This window comes from Mercurialis annua, linkage group LG2 (assembly GCF_937616625.2).
Source record: "Mercurialis annua linkage group LG2, ddMerAnnu1.2, whole genome shotgun sequence".
NCBI classification, from domain to species: domain Eukaryota; kingdom Viridiplantae; phylum Streptophyta; class Magnoliopsida; order Malpighiales; family Euphorbiaceae; genus Mercurialis; species Mercurialis annua.
This window is the reverse complement of record NC_065571.1, coordinates 43,911,789-43,936,792: the sequence shown is the minus strand read 5'-3', so window position 1 is coordinate 43,936,792 and position 25,004 is coordinate 43,911,789. Positions and strand designations below refer to the sequence as shown.

At 32.1% G+C, this 25,004-nt stretch overlaps 2 protein-coding genes across 4 annotated transcripts; one reads left to right on the top strand and one right to left on the bottom strand.

The window, feature by feature from the left end:
- The first annotated feature begins 521 nt into the window (after positions 1-521).
- LOC126667491 (TORTIFOLIA1-like protein 2) lies at positions 522-7,039 on the top strand. Of its 3 annotated transcripts, XM_050360480.2 has the most exons (9): positions 609-627; positions 820-896; positions 1,075-1,819; positions 2,636-2,830; positions 2,924-3,026; positions 3,873-4,516; positions 4,926-5,618; positions 6,160-6,325; positions 6,876-7,039. In XM_050360480.2, exons 3-9 carry the CDS (start codon positions 1,145-1,147, stop codon positions 6,887-6,889), a joined length of 2,490 nt encoding a protein of 829 aa, XP_050216437.1. In that variant the 5' UTR covers positions 609-627; positions 820-896; positions 1,075-1,144; the 3' UTR covers positions 6,890-7,039. The 3 variants fall into 3 exon arrangements, with proteins under 3 accessions (XP_050216436.1, XP_050216437.1, XP_055960813.1); XM_050360479.2 differs by lacking the exon at positions 820-896 and having other exon boundaries at positions 522-627; XM_056104838.1 differs by lacking the exon at positions 609-627 and having other exon boundaries at positions 661-896.
- A 1,809-nt stretch (positions 7,040-8,848) lies between these two features.
- LOC126667944 (cycloartenol synthase) lies at positions 8,849-20,692 on the bottom strand. Its single transcript, XM_050361096.1, has 19 exons — positions 20,550-20,692; positions 20,229-20,456; positions 19,963-20,148; positions 19,785-19,874; positions 19,504-19,698; positions 19,318-19,402; positions 17,623-17,789; positions 16,461-16,649; positions 16,035-16,148; positions 15,643-15,765; positions 15,402-15,524; positions 15,227-15,325; positions 14,681-14,737; positions 13,354-13,400; positions 13,123-13,266; positions 12,733-12,910; positions 10,766-10,846; positions 10,373-10,456; positions 8,849-9,113 (listed from the first exon to the last, which is right to left on the bottom strand). Exons 2-19 carry the CDS (start codon positions 20,439-20,441, stop codon positions 9,000-9,002), a joined length of 2,289 nt encoding a protein of 762 aa, XP_050217053.1. The 5' UTR covers positions 20,442-20,456; positions 20,550-20,692; the 3' UTR covers positions 8,849-8,999.
- Positions 20,693-25,004: the final 4,312 nt, after the last annotated feature.

The following is a 25,004-nucleotide window of genomic DNA, read 5'->3' as shown; positions in this document are numbered from 1 at the left end:
AAAATAAATAATCTATGAATAATGTTATATAACCAGTGGCGAAGCCACATGCATGATAAGAAGGGCATTTGCCCTCTTATTTAAAAAAATACAATTTTTTTTATATAAAATTAATTTTTATTTGTATTTGTTAACAATAAACTAAATTTTACATATCATCCATAAATAGTTATATTTTACCCTTCTTACTTAACTCACCTTATTCGGCATTAAAAAAATGGATGTTTTAAAAATTGGTTTTTGAGATAAACTATATTGTTGGGGCTTAATTCCTTGAAAAAACTCTACTTTATATTTTTTTTCGTTTATACCCTAACCTTGTAAAAACACCATTTGTACCAAATCTTGAATTTTTATGTTTCATCTCTACCCAAATCTTGAGTTTTTATATTTCATCTCTACCTAAAAATATTAAATTGTACTCTTTTCATTTGGACAAGAAGGATATCACTCGCCACTACATATGTCCACGTGTACTAACTCATATCGTTACACAGATATTGAGACACAATGGTAAAATTTCAAAAATAAAAGGACCCACGTCCCCATCAAACGCTCCCAGAATTCGAAACCAAGCGCGAAATTTGAAGACTCAAAAACACTCTCTCTCTCTCAGTACCAAACACTGTGAGATTCATTTCCTTTTACCTTTATCTTTACTAATTACTACTAAGTATTATATTATATTAATGCTTCCTTAATTCCTTTTATAATGTTGTTAATGTTAATCATCTCTTTTTCTGCTTACTTACTTTTGGTTTTGGTTCTACATTTTGTATTTTGAGTTTGAATTTCTGAGACCTGTGTTTGGCTGCTCAGAAAATTTAAGCAAACTGAGTACCTAACAGAGAAGACCACTGCCTGTTTTCTTTTTTAGACGGAAGGGAATGCTTCATGTAATGTGTTATTTCGTTTATTTTCTGACTTTTTTGTTTTCTGCTTAGTTTCCCTTTTTTTAAGTGATTTTTAGGGTTTGTAAAGATTTTAGGTAGGATTCAATTTTCCCTTTTTCTATGCTTATGAAAATTGAATGACTTCCTATAAGTGTTTTCAAATGTTTGTGGTTTTCTTCAGGGTTTTGATGGCTTCCATACGATGTAACTCCTCCTGAAGGCACAAATTTGAAATTTTGTATGATTAGAAAATGAAGGCACAAATTAAACCCAGAGGAGGAGGAGGAGCATCATCCGGTAGAAATAACGCACAACAGACTGTTTTTGAGCTAAAGCAGAGAGTGGTTACTGCACTTAACAAGCTTTCTGATAGAGATACTTGCCAAATAGGGGTTGATGACCTCGAAAAGATTGCTCAATCTTTATCCCCAGACGGGATTTCTCCATTCCTATCTTGTATTTTGGACACTGATAAGGAACAAAAGAGTGCTGTTCGAAAGGAATGTGTTAGATTAATGGGTGTGCTGGCTCAATTTCATAATGCTGTCATTGGGCCGCATGTCGTTAAAATGGTTGCTACAATTGTTAAGAGGCTTAGAGATCCTGACTCTATTGTCAGGGATGCTTGTGTGGAGACAATGGGTATTTTGGCTTCTAAATTGGCTGTTGGTAGTCGTCATCATCACGGGGATGAGAGCGGTGGAGTGTTTTTGTTGTTGGTGAAGCCTCTTTTTGAAGCCTTGGGTGAACAGAATAAGCAGATGCAGTCTGGTTCAGCATTATGTTTGGCTAGGGTTATTGACAATACACATGATCCTCCGGTTTCTATTCTGCAGCGGATGCTGACTCGTATGATTAAGTTGCTTAAGAATCCACATTTCATGGCTAAACCAGCAGTTATTGAGTTGAATAGAAGCATTATTCTGGTAATTTTTTATAACTGCGCCACATCAGTTCATTTTTCTGTGTTTATTTGTTTAACTTCAGCCTTCAGTTGCTTCAGTTGTCATGCACTTACCTAATTTCACTGACTTGGGTGGTTTAATTCCTTTTAGCTAGAGAGCATGCATCTTTTGAGCAGGATTGACTAAGGGACCCGCATAATTTATTTACTCCTACTGTAGGTTGTTTGTAACATGGCAGTATTTTATGATGGTTAAGATGGGCTATACATGGTTCCTGGCTCTTAATTCTATATTTTAATCAACTTAGGGTAGAATCCTTTTTTGTGACTCTTGTCTCAAAATAGATCGAGCAACATGACAAGATCTGATGGTAGACAGTTTCACCTCTGTTGATGAGTATAAATCGAGGAGCATGTCACCTTGTTGCACCTTGCAATTCCAACAAAAGGATTGTGAAGATGTGTAGATTAACGATTCTTCATAGTTGTTTCTAATTTTACAAATTATTATTTATTTCCCTGTTTAACATCTTCTTCTAAAGAACAGTCTGAAAAATTGTAGTTTAACAAACATCATTAATCTTACATCCAAAGTTTTATTGTAAGACAAGTTTGCTCTGCTTCATGCTGTAGTTATTGTTGGCTATGGAAAAATTAGAAACATGATTGGTTTTTCCTATTATTGGTACTGAACTGTGTGATCAGCAGTCATCTACTTGGATATTTAGGTGTGCAATGTTATTAATTCATCTGCTGTTATATTCTCAATAACTGGTTTTGTTTTTCATCTTAAAATCAGCTTGTTTGAGCAATGCCATTTTTTTAATTTTTGTTTCAGGCAGGGGGTGCTCCCTCGCAAAGTGTTCTATCTGCAGCAATAACTAGCATTCAAGAAGCACTGAAAAATAGTGACTGGACAACTCGCAAAGCATCTTCTGTAGCTCTAGCAGAGATTGCTTCATGTGGTGGATCTGGGTTGGGATCCTTCAAGGCTTCTTGCATCCGTTCTCTTGAATCGTGCCGTTTTGACAAGGTTGATGGCAATTACCATATATAGTTGGAGAATATGCATTTCGTTTTAGCTACTGTCTTGCATTACCTTACATGCTTATTGTGTTATTTATAGGTTAAACCAGTTAGAGACACGGTGCTCCATGCAATACAGTACTGGAAAAGTCTTCCAGGGCCTGATACTCCTGAACCTTCAGAAACCGGGTCTTCAATTAAAGGTTCATTCTCTGCTTAACCTTGATTTACTCATGTACTTGATTGAATTCTATGACATTGGTTCACTGTTTGTTTTGTTTTATGATTCAACTTATCTCATTGCTTTTATTTAACTGAATCTAATAGTCATTTGGATGTTTTCATAATTCATAATGACTGCCAATGATCCAATCTGAGTTGCTTGGTAAAACATGCAAGTCTGCTTAAAAGATAAGAGAACTTAAAATGGCATCACAGACATTTGGGATGCACCAACACCTTATGCATTATTTCCATCTACTGAAGTGGAAACTGATATTCTTGAACCGAGATAACAAATGAAACAAGGCAGAGAAATAATCTCCGTACTTATTGTAATTTCTAAATGATGATCCTTGCATTTTTTTGTTGGGGAGCATTTAGCCTAGTGGGGAATTCTCACATATATATAATTTCTTTGGTCATTATGTAAAGGGTTAATTCCTTAAAAAATCACGAACTTTACACGAAATTTCATTTTAATCACGACTTTTAAAAGTATAAAACCATGAACTTTCATTTTTTTTTAAAATCTATCACCGATTATTTTCCGGTGTATTTTTACCTTTCATTTTTTTTTCAAATCCGCCGGATTCCGGTGGCCAATAATAGTATCCAATTACAATCTAAGATACTGACAAGCTTTACTAGTTTGAAGTTCTAGTTGTGAAGGATTTCCTTCCTGATTGATATTTGATAGCAGTATTTTATTGTCAAAGCCTTTTAGCATGTTACTGCCTATATGCTTAGAATAATCCTTTGGATGTTTCCTTTAATAGCATGCTTTTATTGTAAAATATTTCTGTCAACTTATCACATTCTCTTTTCAGAAAATTTCTGTAGGGGTGACTACAATGACCTTACAAGTACCAGTGATTCTATGAGGAAAGATGTCACGCCAAAAAAAATTGTGACGGACTTAGCTAAAAGAAGGGTTCCTTTATCTGTTAAAAAACCATGTCAGAATTATGCTGATTCTCAGCGTAACGAAGCAGATGACTGGAGAATTGAAATAGCAGTGCCGAAATCCCATAATATTTATTCAGCAGATCTTGGTAATGAGTCTGAGGGCAGTTCTATTACTAAGAGATTAGAAAGAGTCAGTTCTGATATTACAAGCACACTAGATAATGGATGTGAATATGTAGTCGTTGATGACAAGCAAGATTGTTCGTCTGTCTCCAACCTGGTTGCCGACAACTTTGATACCAAATATGTGACAGTTTCTCATGAGGGCGATTTGTCAAAGTTGAAAGGAAGAAACCAATGTTTTGCAGCTGCAGCGATCGATAATGGGGAACAAACATTCTCTTCACAGATGCAAGATGGTAGCAGTCATGATTCTACAGTCACAGAAACTAGTTTTCAACCATCACATAGATGCTGCTCGCAGGTGGCTAATGAACTGACTTTCATTCACAAGCAACTTTCACAGATCGAAAACAAACAGTCTAACCTAATGGAACTGTTGCAGGTATATATTTCTACGAGTTTGGAATCCGAAGAATAAGTTTGACCATTTGTGGTTTTATATTATTATTTTGACCAACCTTATTTTTGTTCTTCATATAAGTTGCTATAGTGGTCTTTTATTTTTGTTCTTCTTTCTGTTATCCGCATAATCAGCAACTTTACTTGCATCAAATCTTTATTATTTGCTTCTTGAAAACCAATTCTTTGCATCTGGTGTATTTTGCTGGGCTACTATAGGCTCTACACTTGTAATATAACCGTGTGGCATTTATTGCATTAAATACCTTGTTATTCTTGTTGAGAGATCGTTTATCTGCTCTTCTGCAACAAAGAGATCGAACATTAGTGCATTCTTTTAACTTGAGTTTCTTAGAACTTTTCCAACCTATTTCTAATTAATATTGTTACAGGTGTTTTCAGCTGGCATAATGGATAACATGTCTATATTAAGGTCTAAGGTGTCTGCTTTGGAGCATGAAGTGGACAGAACAGCTAACACTCCCATGCCAGGGGCAAGACATTCTGATTTCGCAATCTCCAAACTTACGAGGCAGAATCAAAGTGTTTCTTCTCCAAGAGTTTCAACATCCACCCCAAGGCCATCTGTTGATATCACCAATAGACAATCAACTTTGTTTGCTGCAAAAAATTCTGACATTTGGGAGGAAAAGACATATGCTGGAAGCAGATCAAGCATTTTGGCTAAACAGGGCACAGAAATAAGAACTAATTCTACTGTAAAGACTATCAGGAACACTATAATGAAGGACATGCACAAAAGCACTGGAAAAAAAGAACAGAACATCTGTTGCACGAGAAAAGTCGATGCTTCTGTAGCTACGGTTTCTAGGGAAAATGGTCAAGTGAACAAAAATTACTCGTGGCAACGTGTGAAAAATTTTCTATCTGAAGGAGACCTTGATTCTGCATATCTAGAGGCTATTTTTTGCGCTGACGAACTTGTTCTAATTGAGCTTCTAGATAGAACTGGTCCTGTATTGGAAAATTTATCCAGCAAGACAGTCGGTGACGTTCTAAGCACTTTGGCATCTTATCTTTTAGAACAAAGATTTACAAACTCTATAATCCCATGGTTGCAGCAGGCAAGTTCTCTACTCCTTTTTTTGTTAATTGTTTTCACAACTTACACAAAATATGTCTCAATATATCTGTGTCTGCTGAATCTGTTATTCTTAGCATAGTTGCTGTTTACTTATCTAACATGAGCTGGACAACATTGTTTTTAGTTGAATCATTTGTTTTTAACTTTTGTTTAGCTTATAGATTATAAAATGTTTCATTTATGTGTTAAGAACATTAGTCAGATAGTTAAACATTATATAAAACAAGGAATTTATACAAATGAATCTAGGTCGTTGTTCCACTGTTCTTTGCTACAAGAAGCAGAAAAGTTATGCATGTATAACGAAACAACTACTTGGGACTTGAGTGTGAAATTTATTCCTTGTGATGCATGAATTGTTGTCTGCTTAGAGAGAAGTGGAGTTAAGGTTGTCTTTCAATCAGCTACAGCAATTTGGACTGTTTTAATTGTCTGATTTCATTTGTTATTTCCTTGAGCTTTTTACCACTTGTGATAGCTTCAGTGTTTCAAATGAAACTTACAAATTACTTTAATTTTAGGTGGTGGACTTGAGCACAATTCATGGATCACATTATTTGGCGCTCTCTGCAAAAGCAAGGAGAGAATTCTTGTGTGCAATTCAGGAGGCTGTTAACCTGGAATTTTCAAATCCTGCTGAGAGAAAGTCCATCACTCAGCTTGCAATGAGATTGTGCCATCTGTGGGGTAAGACAACTTTCCATCTTTCAATCCAAGTGTTCTTGCATGGACAAAAATATGGGAAATCCTGAGTAGGGGTGTGTATTATAGATTAAACTGAACCGGACCATATTTTGATTTTTTTCTCAAAATCAAATGAACCGAATTTACAAAGATTTAAAACATAGGATTTCCATGCCCCTCCCCTATATTGTCGAAATGATGTTCTTGTACAAAAAGCCAAAAAGGTGTCTATATTTCTAATATTATTTTTGTAATTGGTTTGGTTCAGTTATTCGGCTTTGTTGATTTTTGATCGCTGCTAATCCTGAGATATAAATGAACTAATCATATTAGAAAGTAGAAACCTTTTTGTATAAGAAAATCATCTCGACAATATTAAAATAAGGTTTCATAAAGTTTCATAAAATTTACATGCCATTTTTTGATTTTCTTTTGCACTTTTTTCCTCTCTTTAATGCAGTAGCATCTTTAAAAATACAGTTCCATTTATTTATTTTGCTCCATAACTATAAGAGGAACAACCGAATAACATTAAATTTCTTTTTTTTGGTAGGGAATAGTTGCTGATAATTCAAATCCAGAAGGGTAGCTTCCACTACATTTCTATTTTTTTTATTTCTTTTAAAATAGGTAATTATGCTACTGATGCTGGATCTTGGCTTTTGGATTTATGCTTTACACGGAATTTTTTCCCTGAAGAAAAGAGTTTGTTCAGAACTGGGTTTGAATTTTCTCTTCCATTGATGTTTATATTGCCTCTAATTGCCATCAGGAAAATATTTTATATGGTTATGATTTTCACCATAGTTGGTAATAAATTAGATTATTAAACACCAGATACAAATTCTCTAGTTCATTACCAACTATGGTGAAAATACATACATGTTATCAACTAAAAAATATATAAAAAAAACTTTATTATCGATAATACCAAAAGTATATTGAAATTATACCAATAATAAACCAAATACTATTTTTAAATTCTCTGGTTTATAGTTTTAAATACCGAAATTATATCGACATTATACACATCATATTTTTGCAAATAATTTTCATCTTTTGGTAGTTTCGTAAAGGGTTAATGTTATAAAAATTCACCAACTTTACACGTTTTCTCATTTTAATCACGCAGTTTAAATTTTTTCATTTTCATGCACGAACTACCACTTTTTCTCAAATTTATGCACGATGTTGAGATGTCACGGCTCCATTGGTATAATTCGATGAGGTGGATATCATTTTACACCAATGAATGAGTGCCACCTCAGCACCTTGCATAAATTTGAGAAAAAGTGGTAGTTCGTGCATGAAAATGAGAAAATTTAAACTGTAATTAAAATGAGAAAATTTAAACTGTGATTAAAATGAGAAAACGTCTGTAAAATTTGTGATTTTATTTGATATTAACCATTTTGTAAATGTAAAAAATCTAGGGGTTTCTTAATCCCTAATTTTTAGGATGTTGATCCATCTTGATAAATGCTGCTTATATAAGTAATAAAAGACAGGAAATTGTTTATTTTACGAAAATACATTAGTAAAAAAATAGATCATGAAGGAAAAATATAAGCAAATTATTCTGAGATCCTCCACATATATCATAATCAATATTTCCGTCCTTGTCTACAAATCAAACGATATGTGGTCCTCTATTTTTGTTTCCGTTAATAATTTAGTCCCTCTGTCTATTTTTAGCATTAGCAACTAACACCAAAAATGGATGAAAGGACTTAACTATTAACGGAAACAAAAATAAAGAAACGTATCGTTTGAATTTCAAAAAAAAATGAAGAGCCAAAGTGTGAAATATTATATATTTAGAGGGTCTCATAGTAGTTTGCTTCATAAAAAATTACATGGATATCCAATATTTGTGTAAAAATTGGGTTGTTAGTTGTGTATCTAAGTTAATAATTGTACCATGTGCAGTGCTGTATTTTTGATAACACATCAAATGCTGGTTAGTACTGTAAAAGACCCTTTATCACCAGAATATTGATTGTGGTGGACTAAAATAACTTTAGAACCCACTGTTTATTGTGCATAGCCTGCTCATGTTGGCATTATTTTCAATAAAAAGCTTATTTCTTAATTTTTTTATCGATTTAAGTAGCAATTTGCCCCCTCAACTTGTACGCAATGGGCAATTAACACACAAATTAACATTGTGGGCAATTTAGTCATGAACTTGTATATTATGGGCAATTAGCCCCATTTTGGCAATTTGCCCCCTAAACTTGTAAGTTATTTGTCCCTCAATTGGCAATTTGCCCCGTCAAAGTTTAAGCTATTTTTTCAAAATGGGGCTAATTACCCATAATATGCAAGTTCATGACTAATTTGCCCACAGAATTAATTTATGTGTTAATTGCCCATTGCTTACAAGTTGAGGGGGCAAATTGCTACTTAAGTCTTTTTTTATCCATGTTGCATTTACTTTAAGAGTGACCTTTGTAGGTGGATTTTAGTTTCTCTTATTAGTTAATGTTAGCCCCATAAAACTTAACAATATTTGCACTCTCCAACTTTCATCTAAAGGACTATTTACTGCGATTATTGTGACTAGAGAGACTAAGTTACAAAGTTGGATAGGGATGAACTAAATAAAACACATAAAGTATAGGGACTACAAGATGGATTTTGCCTTAATAAATTCCAATGCTAAAAGGTGTTACGATTATGATGCGTTCAACACGCGGCAACGGAACTCTCCCAATGCCCAAATAGGGAAAATGTCCCTGTAGGCTGCATATGTTATCATACAATTCCTATTGAATACTCCCATTATTTCCTGCAACACAAATAATTACAAAATTTAGCACTCATTGTTTCATTTTCCAACATTAAGGAAATTAAAAGAATCAATTCTGAAATCCCATCAGGTCTGCAAGCCCAGGTGTAGCCCAATGGAAATGGTTAGGGGTGTGTAAAAACCCAGCTAAATCAAACCGAGAAAATTCAGTTCAGTTTAATTTTAATTATAAAATAAAATAAAACAAAATTCAGTTTCTCGGTAGGGTTCAGTAGTAAAATAATTGTTAATTTCATGCAAACCAAATCAAACCCAAAAACTTAGTTCAGTTTGGTTTGAACATTTTTATTAAAATAGTTGATTTCGATTTTGAAAGGAAATCAAAATAGTTCTGTTTGAACCAAATACACCCTTAGGAATGGTTGGATAGGACTCTTCCATCCAGAGATATAAAACTTGACAATTAAAATGATATGATCAAATCGCAAATTTCACTAAAGATCAAGCTTTTTTTAGTAAATAATCCTTCCTTTTATAAGATACCAGTTGAGGACAATTAATTCAAACAGCAAACGGTTTCTACACTGGTACATTACGGTGCAATCAAGAGAGTTAAAGATGTCTATAACTGTATATCCTAAGAATGCATGGATACCTTTATTTTTAAAGCTCACAAAGATTAGCAAAAACTAAAATGAATTATGAAACCAAAAGCAATAGTACAAAGTAAGAGCTCAATAAAATGTAATCTACAAATCATGATTTTAACTAAGATATAAAGTTATTAAAAGGAAAATATAGTTTTGGGTCTGTTTGTCTTTATTTAGCATTTCAGTTGATAGAATGTACTTTTGCCAATTTCTGAGAGTGAAAGAAGACAAATGCAGTAGTAAAAAAGGGGTAACTATCACACTTATTCCCATGAAATTTTAGTTCCGTCTAACTGATATCCCCTTCCAAATTCCAATAGGGGTTTTAGTTATCTAGTGCATAAAATCGGAGGAGAAATAGTGAATTTTTGAAATTCAAAGGAAAAACAGTGTGTTGTACCTAATCTCAAGGGGATGATAGCAATTTCCCCATAAAATATTAACCTTGATAGGATGAGAAATTGATAGGACGATTAACAAATTATGAGATTCTTTTTCTTTCTTAGAAAGCAACATATCTAAATATTGTTTTTTTTCTCTTAACCAATTTCCCCTTTTTATTGTATTTTGCTTTCTAAAAGAGCAAAAATCACTAAAAAACATGCTTACCAACACCACATGCATACAACATATAAGAAGTCGAAATACCTGTTGTGGATAATCTCCATTCTCCATCTGAGCATTTATCAAATATCTTGCTGCACGATGTAATGGTGTTGGATCTCGCTCTGCCTGCTCAGTAATACAGTTATACAAGTGATATATCAATTAAAGTGACGAGAAAAAGAAAAACACAAAAATTACGATTGCCAAAATATGCATATATAATAAATATGAAAATTTTATGCGATTCATATATAAATTAGTTAAAATGAATTCGTGCATGGCGCAAAGTTAACACAATTTAATGCTAAATCTTTTTTTTCATTTTCCTGCATTCTAAAACAATACTAGCATATTTCCAGTTAATTCCAATAAAGAGTCAAAATGATTTATTGTATACATCTATAATGCACCAAAATAATAAAACAAAATAAGTACCTGCCCCGCATCAACAAGACTTAACATAGCCCAAGCGGTATTTACCACATGAGACTTGTTGCCTTCAAGATTGGTATAAACCTGAAAGCATAGGATCAAGAAACATAAATAATGGGATATACACTGCATATAATATGCATTTAGTAATAATTCCCCTGCACAGCAAGCGTAAACCAAATGTGAGAGAAACAAATCTCAAAAACATAAGAGACAATTTTAATATACAAGAAGATGATGTCAGACATTAATCAGAGGTTGCACCAGGATTTCAGACATTAACATAGGTTCACCTAAGAGAACGATTTGTAAGATCCATAACAATGTCATCAACTACAATGGAGGTTTCTTCACAGCTGTTCAAAATTACTAAAAGTTGCATCCAACTTGCAGGAATACTTGGTAAAAAGTAGGAAAGGAAGAAGACACATTTATCTCAAGGACAGAATCAATCATCATCTATACATGGCAACTATCTTTCAATTCACCACCAAATTTCAGGGTTTGTTTTTCATTTGTTTCACGTCATTTTCTCTGTTTCGTTTTAACCAGAATTGTTCACTTGCTCACTTTTACTTTCTCCCACACCTTGCTTTGCTACTAAAGACAAAGTTCAACAAAGAAGATTCTCTCTCTCCCACAGCCCCTTGATTGGAAAAAAAAGAAGTCTTGCGGCTCATTTCCCCCAAGCAAGCACTATAAGAGTAATGTTTATGAATTTACATAACTAGCTACTAAGTTGAATATGAACACCTTATTTTTAGAAAGTAAACTTGATTCAATTATTCAGGAATGTACTTTCTTTAAGTTTACTTTTGTAATTAATAAAAGCATGGAGTTAAATTTTGGAGCTAGTTAATTATGATAACATACTGTAAGTTCAGGTAACTATTCATATACTAGTTATTTTTGTATCACCACAAATAGTTTAATTAGTCATCTATGCAAGCCGAAACAAAAATGTTAATATATGTAAGAGACTGTACTTTAAAAAAAAGGAGCTCTTTTTAATTATCCTTCCTAAATCGTTTAGTTTATTTACAACACCAAATGATAGTCTTGTGTAGCAAATCTCTAAGGGCGCTATTGCTGCAAAGCCATAAGCGGACTGGTTAAGATATTAGATGACAATTGGACAATAAAGAAAAAAGAATAATACAGTGTTCACAACAGGCAATTTAAACTTTTTCAACATTTAAGAGTTTGCATAAATGTATACAATCATAATTTATATTTACAAACTGTTCTCTTAAAAATAAATGCAAAGAGATATAACATACAATAACTAAATGTTACCTCTTTAATAACTATTGAAAAACAATTATTTTAAAAATTTCATGAATTGTTTAACAATTATATGACGTGACCACCACAATATTCAATTCACGCCCACCTATGAATCAAAAATGCACAATTTTGAATTTTTAATGCTAGCAACATTATGTTCAGGTGCTTATCCAACTTTCCCTTGCATCATCTAGGAACTACTATAGCCTATTCATGAAAAAATTTATTTTCCTTTTCATTTAATTACTGACCAAATAGATTGTGAGTTACACAGTGGTACGACAAGAGCAGTCATCCCCTTTATACACCAATGTTAATGAATAGAGAGACCAAAACTTGTAAACGCCGTCTCTTACTCCCTTGATAAATGAACGCAGAGAGACTACCCTAATTGGAGAAGAATTCATCCTTCCATAATTTAAGGATCGAATTTTTGAGATGTTTGGACATTACTATCATAGTTTGACACTATACACTTTGCTGTTATTTACTGCCATCACCTTTGTACCTTTCATACACTATCGAAACAGCCACATAAGTCAACTACCTTTAAAAGCCATCATTAAGATGTACAAATGCATTTAAGATTAGTAACGTATAGTCAAGCAACCCATTCATACACGCCTCAGATTGGAAAGATCGATACATGCATAACTAAACTACTAAAAAGGCATTGAGGTTACCTTTTGTTGACATGAAAGATAACTCTCTCCCCATCCACCAGAAGGGCACTGTTTAGACAGCAAGAACTCACAAGCTTTGCGGATACTGGAACAATTATTGAAGCTCTTTCCACCAGCTACCAAACCTTTTATGCCAAACCATGTTCCATAGGTGAAGCAAACACCCCATGAACCATACCTGTCAACAATTTTTAGTTTTAAGGAAATAGTGAGACAGCTAATAGTATATTTAGTAAAAAGACCAAACAAAAAACATATATCATAGGAATTTTAAAGTATGTAACAAAAGATCTTGATAATTAATAATCACAAATGACAGAAAAGAAGACAGTTTGTGAATGCAATAAATAGGTCATCTGAGTGATAGTTCTTGAAGGAAGATTAATATACCATGAGCCATTGGATGCCTGTATTTTCTCGAGGAACTTAGTTCCCTTTCTGACACAGCATTCGATTTCTTCCCGCCGATGTTCAGGATGTGATTTTCTAAAAGATGTCAAAGCTTGAATTGCAGCTGAAGTACACTCAACGTAACTAAAACCACATTAAGATATTGTCAATTACAACAACGAAATAAGCAAACGGAAGTGGTTAATTCAACTCATTTTGCAGATAACTTACGGATAGTCAATAACAATGTCGCCAAAAGTTTCAGCTGGATTGATAAACTGAAGGAAAAATTGAGGAAGCAAAAAGTAATTTAAATTACGAATCAAATTACAACGAAACTAAACAAAGGCCACAAGTTAATAATAACTGATATATGCTTCAAGGCAAAAGGTATTCAATATTTTTTTAAGATTATGACACTAGTAAGTCCTGAAAGTGGCTTGATGTTTGAAAAGGTTTTCGAGTCCTTATCAACTTTTCCTTAAGATAATGGCTATAAATGTTTTTTGTTTATGTTAGTACTTGTATTTTTAGAAATCGCATATTTTACGTCCTTGCTAACTTTTCCTTAAGTTTCATGGCTCCAAATATTTTTTTTTTATTTATTTTAATCCTTGTATATTTAGAAATCGCATTATTTTACTTCCATTTGTCCAAACCTTTTCAGCTTTAAATTTTTTAAAGTTCAAGTGGTTCAACTAAATCACATGCAAAGAATTTCAAATCAAAGATGACAATCAAAACTTTTCTATCCAATTTTTATCTTTCTAAATAATAAATTATAATACTGTCAAAAACTTTTTTCTAATACTATAATTTAAACATTAATTTTTAACTCAATTTCGATTGACAACTGAAATCATTATTCTGCATATTTGTTTCTTGCTTTTTGTTTAATTATAGCTTGTTTTATCATCTTGAAACATGATGTGTAAAATATCAAACAGGTGTAATTTGAGAAGCAATATTCTATTTTTCTAATAAAATGGGTTTTTCCTTAAACCATATAGGTAAAAGATATCATTTCTTATCTATAAGTTTAAAATACACAGATAACTTCGAGAACAAGTATTGATACTTTATTTGCAATGAAGGCACTAGCATGTTACAAAAAAAACTTTTCATTATAAGTTTCTCCCACATTTTTATGTGATTTTGGTGAATTTAAAAGGTAAAGTAGCAAATAAAAATAAAAAAAGGGAGGCAGTTTTTAAGAGTATAAAGACAAGAAAGTGGAAAATTTGTCCTAATTGAATTATTTATTGCAATATTAAATTTTGGATCAATATTGATTTTCCTTTATATTTTTAGAATATTGACATATTCTATGACTTGAAAAGAAATTAAAAAATACCATAAGCGGTCGAAGTTCAATTTCTTTACAGAAAATAGTATAGCTTGTTAGGTAATATGATGACATATTTACTTTCTTTGACGTGTGAAATTTTATTAATCCAATTGTTGGATATTTCCAAAAAAAAAGATAAAAAATCGGATTCAGGAAGAATATAGACAACATCTGGCGGCATAATAGCAAGGAGCATGTGCTAGATGTTACCTCCAACCAACTATAAGATCTTGAGAGCTCATAAGTAGGAAAGCCACCATCATCATTCTGTATTGTGGAGATAAAATAGAAAACAAAAATATGAATATTAGTAATGTCCTTTGAAACTGCTACTGTACTTAATGGCAGGAGAACAGAGAAAAATCATGATTCAAGATTAAATGGCTTATTAAAATGCCCATATTGATTCATGAGCCACCTCAAAACATATACCTTATTTTCTATCCTTAAAATTTTTTCTTCAAAATTAATTCAGCTATCAGATTTGTAAAATCATAACATTATATCAGCATGCGAGCATCTTTGGAGAGTCGAGCAACCATGAATTTCGTTTGCCAGTTTTTCATTAATATTTGATTTGAATTTAAATAAAATACTAAACCATTCTCATGAAAGAATGTAACGATGGTTCATATTCGCAGTTAGGGATATATATATATATATATATATATATATATATATAAGTAACACATGATGAAGTTTCAACAGCAAGCATGTACAATTAGTCTACTTCAAACTACTAGTGCAAACAATTACCTGTAATGAGAGAACAACATTCACTGCATCATAAAATCGGTTTGTATCTAATCTTTCCCCAACAATATCTGATGGCAATTTTGACAACAGCAGAAGAGCCTAGTGAACAAAACCCAAGTAAGTTAACAGGAACAATTTAAGTGAAAACAGCATATTTAACACGATGGACCATTACTTTCATTCCCTCTGCTGTGCAATCTGATATGGGCCATCCATGATCAGCAGTTGAAAAAGGCCATGCTCCTTTTGAAATGTGGCGATACCAATAATTAAGGTCACCCTGACAATCATCTAAAACCTTCAAAGACAAAACAACAAGGGGTTATATAATTACACATTTCAATTTTCAACAGTTAAAGACTATAATACGCAATCCTAAATCAGAAATACCAAAAGCTTAGGAGGGGAAAACACACCTGCGATTTCTTAATGAACTCATGTGCCTGTTTCAAAGTTGGACCATATTCCTCAACAAGATTAGATGACAAAATTGCTTGAACTGCAAATGCTGCGTCCCACAGTTGACTTCCATTATATCCCTGAAACCAATTGATTAAAGTTGAACAGCTAAAACCATGGAATATGCTGTGGAACTCCACAAATTATATCATAGTCAATAATCTCAGTCAGTGGTGCATAGAACAGGGCAGAAACAACTACTACTTCCGTGAAGGCATATCAATTATCAAGTAACAGTAATACTATATAAATAATAAGCTTCTCTCCCTGGATTCCTAAAAACCTTGAGACTTCCCACACACAATGCTCATACATTAAAGTATTTCTAGTTGTGCTACAATTATGAGACCTGCATTTTCATCCCATCTTCAGCAAGCCATAGGTAATCGTATATTCTTGGAAGATGCAGCTTAAAAGCTTCTGAGTTTGGGTCTTCCACCCAACAGCAAAGCATATTTAACACCTGGAAACAAAAATCAATTATAAAATTAAGAAAAACATAACATATTATTGTTCAAATGCGGCATCAGTAATTATATCACCATGCACATAGACAAATAGTGATCAATCAATTCACATTTACTGGAAAAAATATAAATAGCAAAAAACGCCCAAAAAAAAACACACTCCAGAAAAGGGGTCTACAAAAGAGAATCAAACTGATTGAGATTTGGAATGTCTGTATATCTAAATGATCAACGTTTGTCCACAGTTTAAATAAAGAATGAACAATTCTGTAAGAAATTTAATGATGTCGGAACACCTAAATCCACACCTTGTTTACTGGCCCAATGCATATGTACCGAGTGTTTTCATCTTCATAGTGTATATGTTCAATGGCAGTTTGAATAGCCTTTTCTCTTAACCTTTTTCCAGGCCAATGCATAAGAATAGGTTCAACAAACTTATGAAGAGTTGCCCAAAGTACATCTTGCAATAGAGGATGTGGGTAGTATAAATCTTCCTGCAAAGAAAAAAATAATTAATAAGCTTCAAGTCAATGTAGAAAGGTTGATAAAACAGAAATCAAATCCAGTACGTCGTGTAGCATGTCTCTTTAATACCATTACAAGTGCAAAGAGATGTAAAAGAAAAACAGAATGTATTTGAAGTTTGGTAGGAATAAGATGCTAAATTAGATTTAACTTAAATTTGGCCATTTTTAAACCCTGAAAAACAAAAAGAATCATATGCTATACTTTTCTAAGAATAAAATTAGGCTTAATCACCAAAAAAAAACCTCACCTTTTAACCCCTTTTCAAATGCACCCTGACGTTGTAATTTTGTCAGTTGCACCCTAATTCGCACCTTTGGTTTTCAATTCCACCCTCAAGCATTAAATTGATCTCTTTTTCATTTGAAAAAGTTAAAATAAGTCATCCATTTTTACTTTTTATGTGGAAAAGAGTTCAAACGAGTACTTTATAAGGGTTTTTATGAATTTTTCCCAAGTGAAAAAGAGTCCAATTTAATTTTGAGGGTGGAATTGAAACCCAAAGGTGCGAATTAGGGTGCAACTGACAAAATTGCAACGTCAGGGTGCAACTGAAAAGGGGCTAAAAGGTGAGGGTTTTTTTGGTGATTAAGCCATAAAATTACCATAAACAATGTTACATTTTTATATTTACAGTGTGATATTTGGACATCATAAAAAGCAGCATTACTAAGGAGAAAAATTAGGATTAATAATAAAAAAAACTGAGGCTATATACTGAATTGAAAACTAAGACTTTAATATTCAAAAATTGAGTTTCTAGATATCATGTGTATGCAATGATTTCCCATGAATGGAAGGAATTGAATAGGATAGGCTAAATAGAGCAGCAGCAAGAAAACAGTTGAGTGATGAAACTATTGATGAGGAAAATGACAGGTTTTTCATATTACTGATGAGGTTCATACCCACCTCATCCCCTAACTTCAATGCAATACTAACCTTGGCACATTGGTTACGAGCATGATTCCAGTCAATTTCATGATATGGGACGGTAAACAGCTCCTTTCTCAAAGATAAAACTATCGGTGTGATTGGTCCAACAAACCTCTTTCCATATAAATATGACATGGGAAGATACACCATCCGGCAATGACACCACATCCTCCCTGGAGAAGAGTGCAAATAACATTTTTAACTCATACCAAGAAGAAATTTGGATGATTTCCCCCAATTTATAGATTTGCATTATAAACAAGTTACCAATGAAATTTCCAGAAAACATAATACCGATGAATTAAGCCCATATTAATCGTACACCATCTCATGGGTACCTTTGCAAAACAAATCATGCATATGTATTATTCAACAATTGCAACCAATAAAATACGAAAATAAAAGCAATCCAGTCAAACTTGCCATTTTCTCTTTCTCTTTCTATATATTTGACAAGCAAAATAGATCATGTCATTCTATGATGATCGGCACATAAAAAATCCAAATCTTAATTAACCTATAAAGGTTCCTTCCAAAACAAAATTGCATATGATGGAAGTACGTGTTCTTCAGATATGAAGTATTTTACTAATAAAGAAAGAAGAAAAGGCAATAGGAATAAATGATAGATATCCTCCAATCAGAGATACTCCAGAAAACAGAATCAGATAAGTTACATTGAAGAACTTCATTTCTTTAGAAAGTCCCAACAGAAACAGAAATCTATTCTTCCCATACTTACAGAATCAACAAAGTAAATTTTGAAGAGGAAACTATGTTTTGAAAAAATTCCTCTCAATTTTGACAATAATAAGCAGCATTTCCGTAGCCAAACTATCACAAATCCCTTTCTAGAATTCCTCTTAATAATACCTTAAAAAATCAATTCCCATAAAAAATACCAAATGGGATAATCTTAGATCAAGGATCTGCTTGCTTCACATAAAATAACTAGTTGCATCCTAAGAGGACCAATGCTGGTTATAGAATAAGGATCCTCTATCATAAGAGGTTCACCTAGCTCCTAGAACAACTTCAACTTGCATGCAATAGCTGTTAATGACATAATTAATGCTCCTATTAAGCAGGGTCCAACTCTTTATTCACCATTACTGAAACTGGCAATGGTGGACCAGAACCTAGTATACCCAACATCTATCAACCTAACTTCTATGGACCTAGCTTCTCTTGAATCTTTCAATATCGCTTTAAAAAAAGTGATTGATATCCTATAGAGCAAACTTTGTGGTGAGAAGCAGTTCCGTTTCCATTTGACTATTGAGTTTGCCAAAAGAACTAGTTGAATTTCTGTCTTTATTTATTTTTCTCTTTTCCATCTAGCACACCCTTTAACTGGAATAAAACTTCTAAAATTTCAGGTTTTCAATCTTAGTCAGGAAAATTTTCTGCCATCCCACTTGTTATGTCAACCCAACTTCCATGGAATGGTTACTCCACAAGACTGATCAATCCTCTGATCAGAAGAAACTACATAGCAGAATTGTCAAATGGATGTTGACATCTGCACTCCAATGTCACACTAATTATCATCTTAAAGCTAGTAACGTCAAGTTATATGATATCTTTAAACAGAGAATGGACTCATGTTAGTTTATATTCCAATGCATGTTGGAATGTCAAGATAAAAGTTGTGGGAATTTAAACAAAGAAATAACATCTTAAATACAATCAGACAAAAACCTGGATGGAATGGAAGACTGTAAGGAAGAAGCCACATCTCAGGGGGCATGGGGTTGTTGCCAGACCACTCATATGCTCCTAGAACCTGTTTCAGTACAGCAAAAAAATCAAACAAAAACCTAAAGACAACTGTAAACAATTAAAAGCACTGTCCAAACAGTCGAAGATTAAGGTTAAGAACTGAACTGAAAGCCACATTTTCCCCCACGAAGAAATAACAGTAGCACCACCATGTTCTAAAATCCAACTACGACCTCTCTCCATAGCTCCTTCCCCTTCATTCGGACCTTCACCAAGCAACCTTAATGTAACGTAACACAATACACTACCAAACATTGTACTTGGTCCCTCAATATGTAAGCCCCATCCACCATCTCTATTCTGCAATTTCACAATTTCTTCTTACATTAAACATAATAAAACTCATAGAAATAAGCAAACAACTCAAATCATTAACAGAAACATGCCTGGTGGTTGTAGAGGTAACGACACATCTCGCGCTTATGTTCCTGGGATAAAATTGCATTTAGAGCACCAGTGATGGACAGAGTAATAACCTGAATCAATTAATTAACTTCAATAATCTCACATTTCACATTAAAACCAAATCAAGTAAAAAAATTCTTTACATTCAGTAACTTATACCAAGCCAGGCAATAGAAACATAGGACCACCATAATCACCAGGCCAATGTCCATCATGAGCTTGAATAGATGAATAAAAGTTCAAAGCCCTTCTCAAAGTAACCGTCACTTTTTCCTCAGTAACTTCTTCAGTGTCCTTCAGTTTCACTTGCGGTAAAACTTCACCCAATGGATTTTCCTTAGAAAACTACACACATTTCAAAAACACCACTGTTAGGCATTGCTGTTACTAAAAAATACGAAAAAAATAAGTATATAATAACTTACCTGAATGCGCATGAGTAGATCTGAACTGTGCTTCTGATCGAACCGATTGTTAGTGAAATTTTGACGAGCATTCTCAATTTCTAAAAGCTGCTCCGGAGATCCGTTGAATGTAGGATCGAATTCCCATATCTGTCTACCGACGTGATCATTTGTGGTTCTGAGCCATTGATTACAGTTCCCGCTTGCTTCTGCTCCAATCTTTAGCCTCCACATTTTGATTTTCTTCAACTAAAATGCACTTCAAAATTAATCAGATTCTGAGAAGAAAAATATGCATGCAAGAATTGGAAAAGAAAACGAAGAGTATGAGTGACGTTTTACCTTTTTGGGTTGTGGCGTGAGATGTGACTTGTTTGTCTGTTTTAAAAGAGTTTTGATTTTTTGAGTGAGGGGAGGGGTCGCCTAATAAGAGGGTGGCGGATAGTGTGAGGTTCTAAAGCTTACTTCAACTATGACTGGATTTGATGTTTCAAAATTTAAAACTAGCTATCTCTATTCTTATACAATTAAAAGGTCAAATGTGTAAAAAGGTCAAACTTTTTATAAATGTTTCACAAAAGTTCTGACCTTTCAATTTTATCGATGGAAAATGCTATTTAACCCACCATTTTGTACCTCCTTCATTATCCCTCCTTATGTGGCAGTATTTAATTCGTCCAATTACCCTCCAAAAGTGTATATCTCAAAAAACAACTTTTAATGCATCCATTAGTTTATTGCCACGTCAGGTGGGTTAAAAAAGGTGGATTAAAAAGGAGGGTTATATAGCACTACTCTTTATCGATTTTGGCCAAAAACACATTATTTAGTTTCAGTTGTGGCCAACTCTCAATTTGATTTCAATTTGCCTATGTGGCGTCTATGTGACATGCCAAATATTGAAAGATCAAGACTTTTGTGAAACCAAATAATTCATTTTCGGCCAAAATTAACAAAATTAAAAGGTCAGGATTTTTGTGAAACTAAATAATCAGTTTTTGGCCAAAATCGATAAAATTGAAAGGTCAGGACTTTTGTGAAACTTTTATAAAAAGTTTCACCTTTTTATAATATATGGCCAAATTAAAATTCTAACTAAATTATGGCCACCTATCTATATGCTTTTATTGCCACTCTCATACACTTGGTTTTCTTCGCTCTTTCTAGATGTGAAAACATTAGATGATTTTTCTAATTATTATAAAATAATTAAAAAAGAAAAGCAGAACATGTCAAATTCTTTTCACTTAAGCACATCTTAATATCTTTTATTTGCATTTTCCATCAATAGAATAGCGATACGTGTCATGCAGGCTTGTAAATGCGTCAACACGTCCTGCAATGCGTTATCGCGTCAGCACGCTACATTGCAACGCGCCAATGCATTAACTCTACAATACATATGTGCGTCAGTGCATCGATATTAGAACGCCTGAGATACATTTCAGATATGTGTTTGATATATCTTAAATATATTTGTTGTAATTATAATTTGCTTTGCATATTTTGTTTTGTTATTGTTGATAGCGAATGATATGTATACAAAATGTATATTTATGTATATGATAATTTTTTTACCAGTTTTAAAAATGTATCATATATGTCTCATAAATATATTTCTACATTTTAATGTCTTTTCATGTTTATTTTATCTGTTTTTATCATTAAATTTTATGTAATTTATATTATTTATAAATGTTAAATATATTATGTATCAATAGTGTTTCAAAAATGAGTCATTTAAGCATATTGTACGCATTATCATGTATGAATACTATTTTAAAGACGTTTTATTTGTGTATCATGTATTTCTATATTTTGAAGTTAAATATACTGTCTTTGTTTGTTTTTTTGGAAAAATGTATTTGAGCTATTTTTAAATTGTATCTGAGCTATTTTTAATGTTTATTTAAAATATTTATAAGATGTATATGAACTATGTTTGAAATTTTGTTACTTACATAAAATAAAATAATGTTTCTCTTTTTTATGTGTTCTCTTATATATGTGCAAGATTTAGTTTAATTTTATTTTTTACTATTTATTTTAAAGATTTTCAAAATGTATATGAACTGTTTCTAAGATATGATTACTTTCACAAAATGAAGAAAAAAAAATGTTTAATTGTACATGTGTGAAATTTAGTTCCACTGCATATTTTATTTTTTCAACAATGATGATAAATGAAGCGATGATATATTATGACAAAACATATTAATTTATCTACAATTTTATGTTGTTTGACAAATGTACCATTATTTTTAAATGTTTTCATATATATCATCATCTTTTTAATATTTGCTAAATATACTCGTAATTTGTCTGGAGTTGATATGACATGATGTTATATATGTCATGATATATAGTCGAATATATAGTGTTCCGTCATATATTTGTCAAAGGTTGAAAAGATGATTGTATATAAGATAAGATAAAAAGGTCATGGTAAATATGATGAACATATTAAAATTGTGGATAGATAGACACATTTTACTTATTCTTATATACACAGAAAAATATAGTGAAATAATGTGTAGTCGAGATGAAATTAATAAATTTATAATATTTATTTACAAATAATTTTTTTGGATAGTTTTATGAATATTTCTCATATTTATAAGTATATAAAAATATAAAAATGATAAAATATATTTACATATCTAATGCTGTCAAACTCTTATTTAATGTAAAATCAAAATGGAAATTATAAACTCTTCTAAAATGTATTCTTAAGAGTATTAAAGTACAAATAGTAATTAATATTAATAAATTTTTAGTTTCATTAATTTATCATTCATGAAATTTTTTCTATTGACAATTTGACTTTACAATCACTTTATTTTATATAATAAAAAAATATAAAAAAACCATTTCATAAAAAAAATTATAGTTAAATTAAAATTAAATTTAAATTTTGAATTATACTAAAAAAAATTAATTAGTATTAGTATCAAAACACAAATACAAAAAGTTTCTAATAATTGTAATCTAAAAATTATCTATGGACTAAAATTACAATTATAAAAAAGTTGGAAAGATAAATAAACGATTATTTCACCCTCTCAAATTGATATGAAATATCAAAAAAATCAATTGTAGAAAAAGCGGACACAAAAACTCAGACCTTTTGGCAAACCGTGTCAAAAACACTCTTTTGATAAAAAAAAACGAGAGTGGATTATCTAATTAAAAAAATTAATTCAAATTAATCATAATTAAACTTTAACTAATCCTAGTATTAAACCCTAGTTGTCCCTAATTGAAACTCTAATTAAACCCTAATTTAATTAACCATCCACCACTACAGCTGCCACCTCCACCACCACCGGTTGTCGCTCCGCCTCCGCCATCTTCCGCTGATGACAACTTCATAACGAAGAGTTCGTCTTCGGTTGAGACGAGTCAAGACGAGTTTATCAGATGAAGACAAAGAGTATGGCGGCGGAAACGTACGGCGTACGTTGGAAAAAATGAGGAATAACAATAATGACGAGAATGAGCAAAGGTTAGACTTGGAAAAACGTAATATATTTGAACTTTTAAACTATAAAGGCAATAAATGAAAGTGAAAAGAATATCGAACGTCAATTTAAGGAATGTAATAATTTTTTTTAAAAGTTCTTTTAATTTTTTTTATATTAATTAGAGAGTGTCTCACAATTTCAAAAGTGAAAGTAGAAGAGGGATTATTTACCCAATTTGGCAAAATTTGAATTTTTTTATATATTTTTTTCTATGTCAAGAGAGTGGGTGGGGTTGGGGGGTTGAAATGATCCTTTATTTTCAGAAAGATAAAGGATAGATGGCTTATGGTGCAAAGGTGAGAGGAAAAAATAATTTGACAAAAACAAAAAAAATTAATGGAAAAGGAAAGAATGTGGGGCTTTTTCTTAAATGCTAGTATGTTTTATGGGGGCCTTTTCTTTAATGTTATGTCTTATGGCTATATCTTTATTTCCATAAGCTAGACCTGCCAATTCGTGTATGCGGATCATAAACAAGTCCAACTCGTTTAGACACGAACACGATTAGGTTAAATACGAACACGACACGATTATTAATCGGGTTTAATATACAAAATTCAAACACGACACGTATATTATATGGGTTACACGACATGACATGTATAAACACGCTTATTTAATCGTGTTAATGGATCAGCCCGTTTAAAGTGACACGTTTAAACCCGTTTAATTATTTAACTATTTTTTAAATTTATTTAATATAATATCAAAAAAATATTACTTTATTTTGAGATAAATACTATTTTAATTATATATAATATAAAAAATTTAATTAAAATAGGATGCCCAATTCATGGATCTCTCGGTTCGAGAAAGAAAAATAAGAAGACCGATTAAGAATTTAATAACATTTAAATTATAAAATAAATAATATTTAATCAAAAATAGTTAACCGTGTTTAAACAGGTTAGGCGTGTATAACCCATTTAGATCTGACATTAATCGTGTCATAAACGGGTTGACCCGTTTATGACCCAAACTCATTTACGTCAAACCCAAACTCGTTTAATTTTGTGTCGTGTCGTATCATTTAATCGTGTCGTGTTTAAAATTGTCAGGTCTACCATAAGCCTTAATTAAAGAATGACTTTTTATTATATATTGTTTATTATTTTTAATGTTCCAATAAAATTGTCTATTTTATCAAAAATACTAATAATATTATGAATTTTTATAATTTTTTTATATTATGCTATACCTTTATTTAATATAGCCACTAATTTTTATTACTTTTATATAGCAATAAATACTAGCTCATTAAAGGTTTTAAATA

What these genes read in the sequence shown, in the direction of transcription:
- LOC126667491 (XM_050360479.2), top strand. Translation starts at nt 1,145, where the DNA reads ATGAAGGCACAAATTAAACCCAGAGGAGGAGGAGGAGCATCATCCGGT. An exon ending in AACCGGGTCTTCAATTAAAG is followed by an intron (nt 3,027 to 3,872) that starts GTTCATTCTCTG and finishes TTCTCTTTTCAG; the next exon opens with AAAATTTCTGTAGGGGTGAC. An exon ending in ACCTAATGGAACTGTTGCAG is followed by an intron (nt 4,517 to 4,925) that starts GTATATATTTCT and finishes ATATTGTTACAG; the next exon opens with GTGTTTTCAGCTGGCATAAT.
- LOC126667944 (XM_050361096.1), bottom strand. Translation starts at nt 20,441, where the DNA reads ATGTGGAGGCTAAAGATTGGAGCAGAAGCAAGCGGGAACTGTAATCAA. An exon ending in GCATTGGGCCAGTAAACAAG is followed by an intron (nt 16,149 to 16,460) that starts GTGTGGATTTAG and finishes TTTTGTTTCCAG; the next exon opens with GTGTTAAATATGCTTTGCTG. An exon ending in GCACAGCAGAGGGAATGAAA is followed by an intron (nt 15,326 to 15,401) that starts GTAATGGTCCAT and finishes TTTGTTCACTAG; the next exon opens with GCTCTTCTGCTGTTGTCAAA.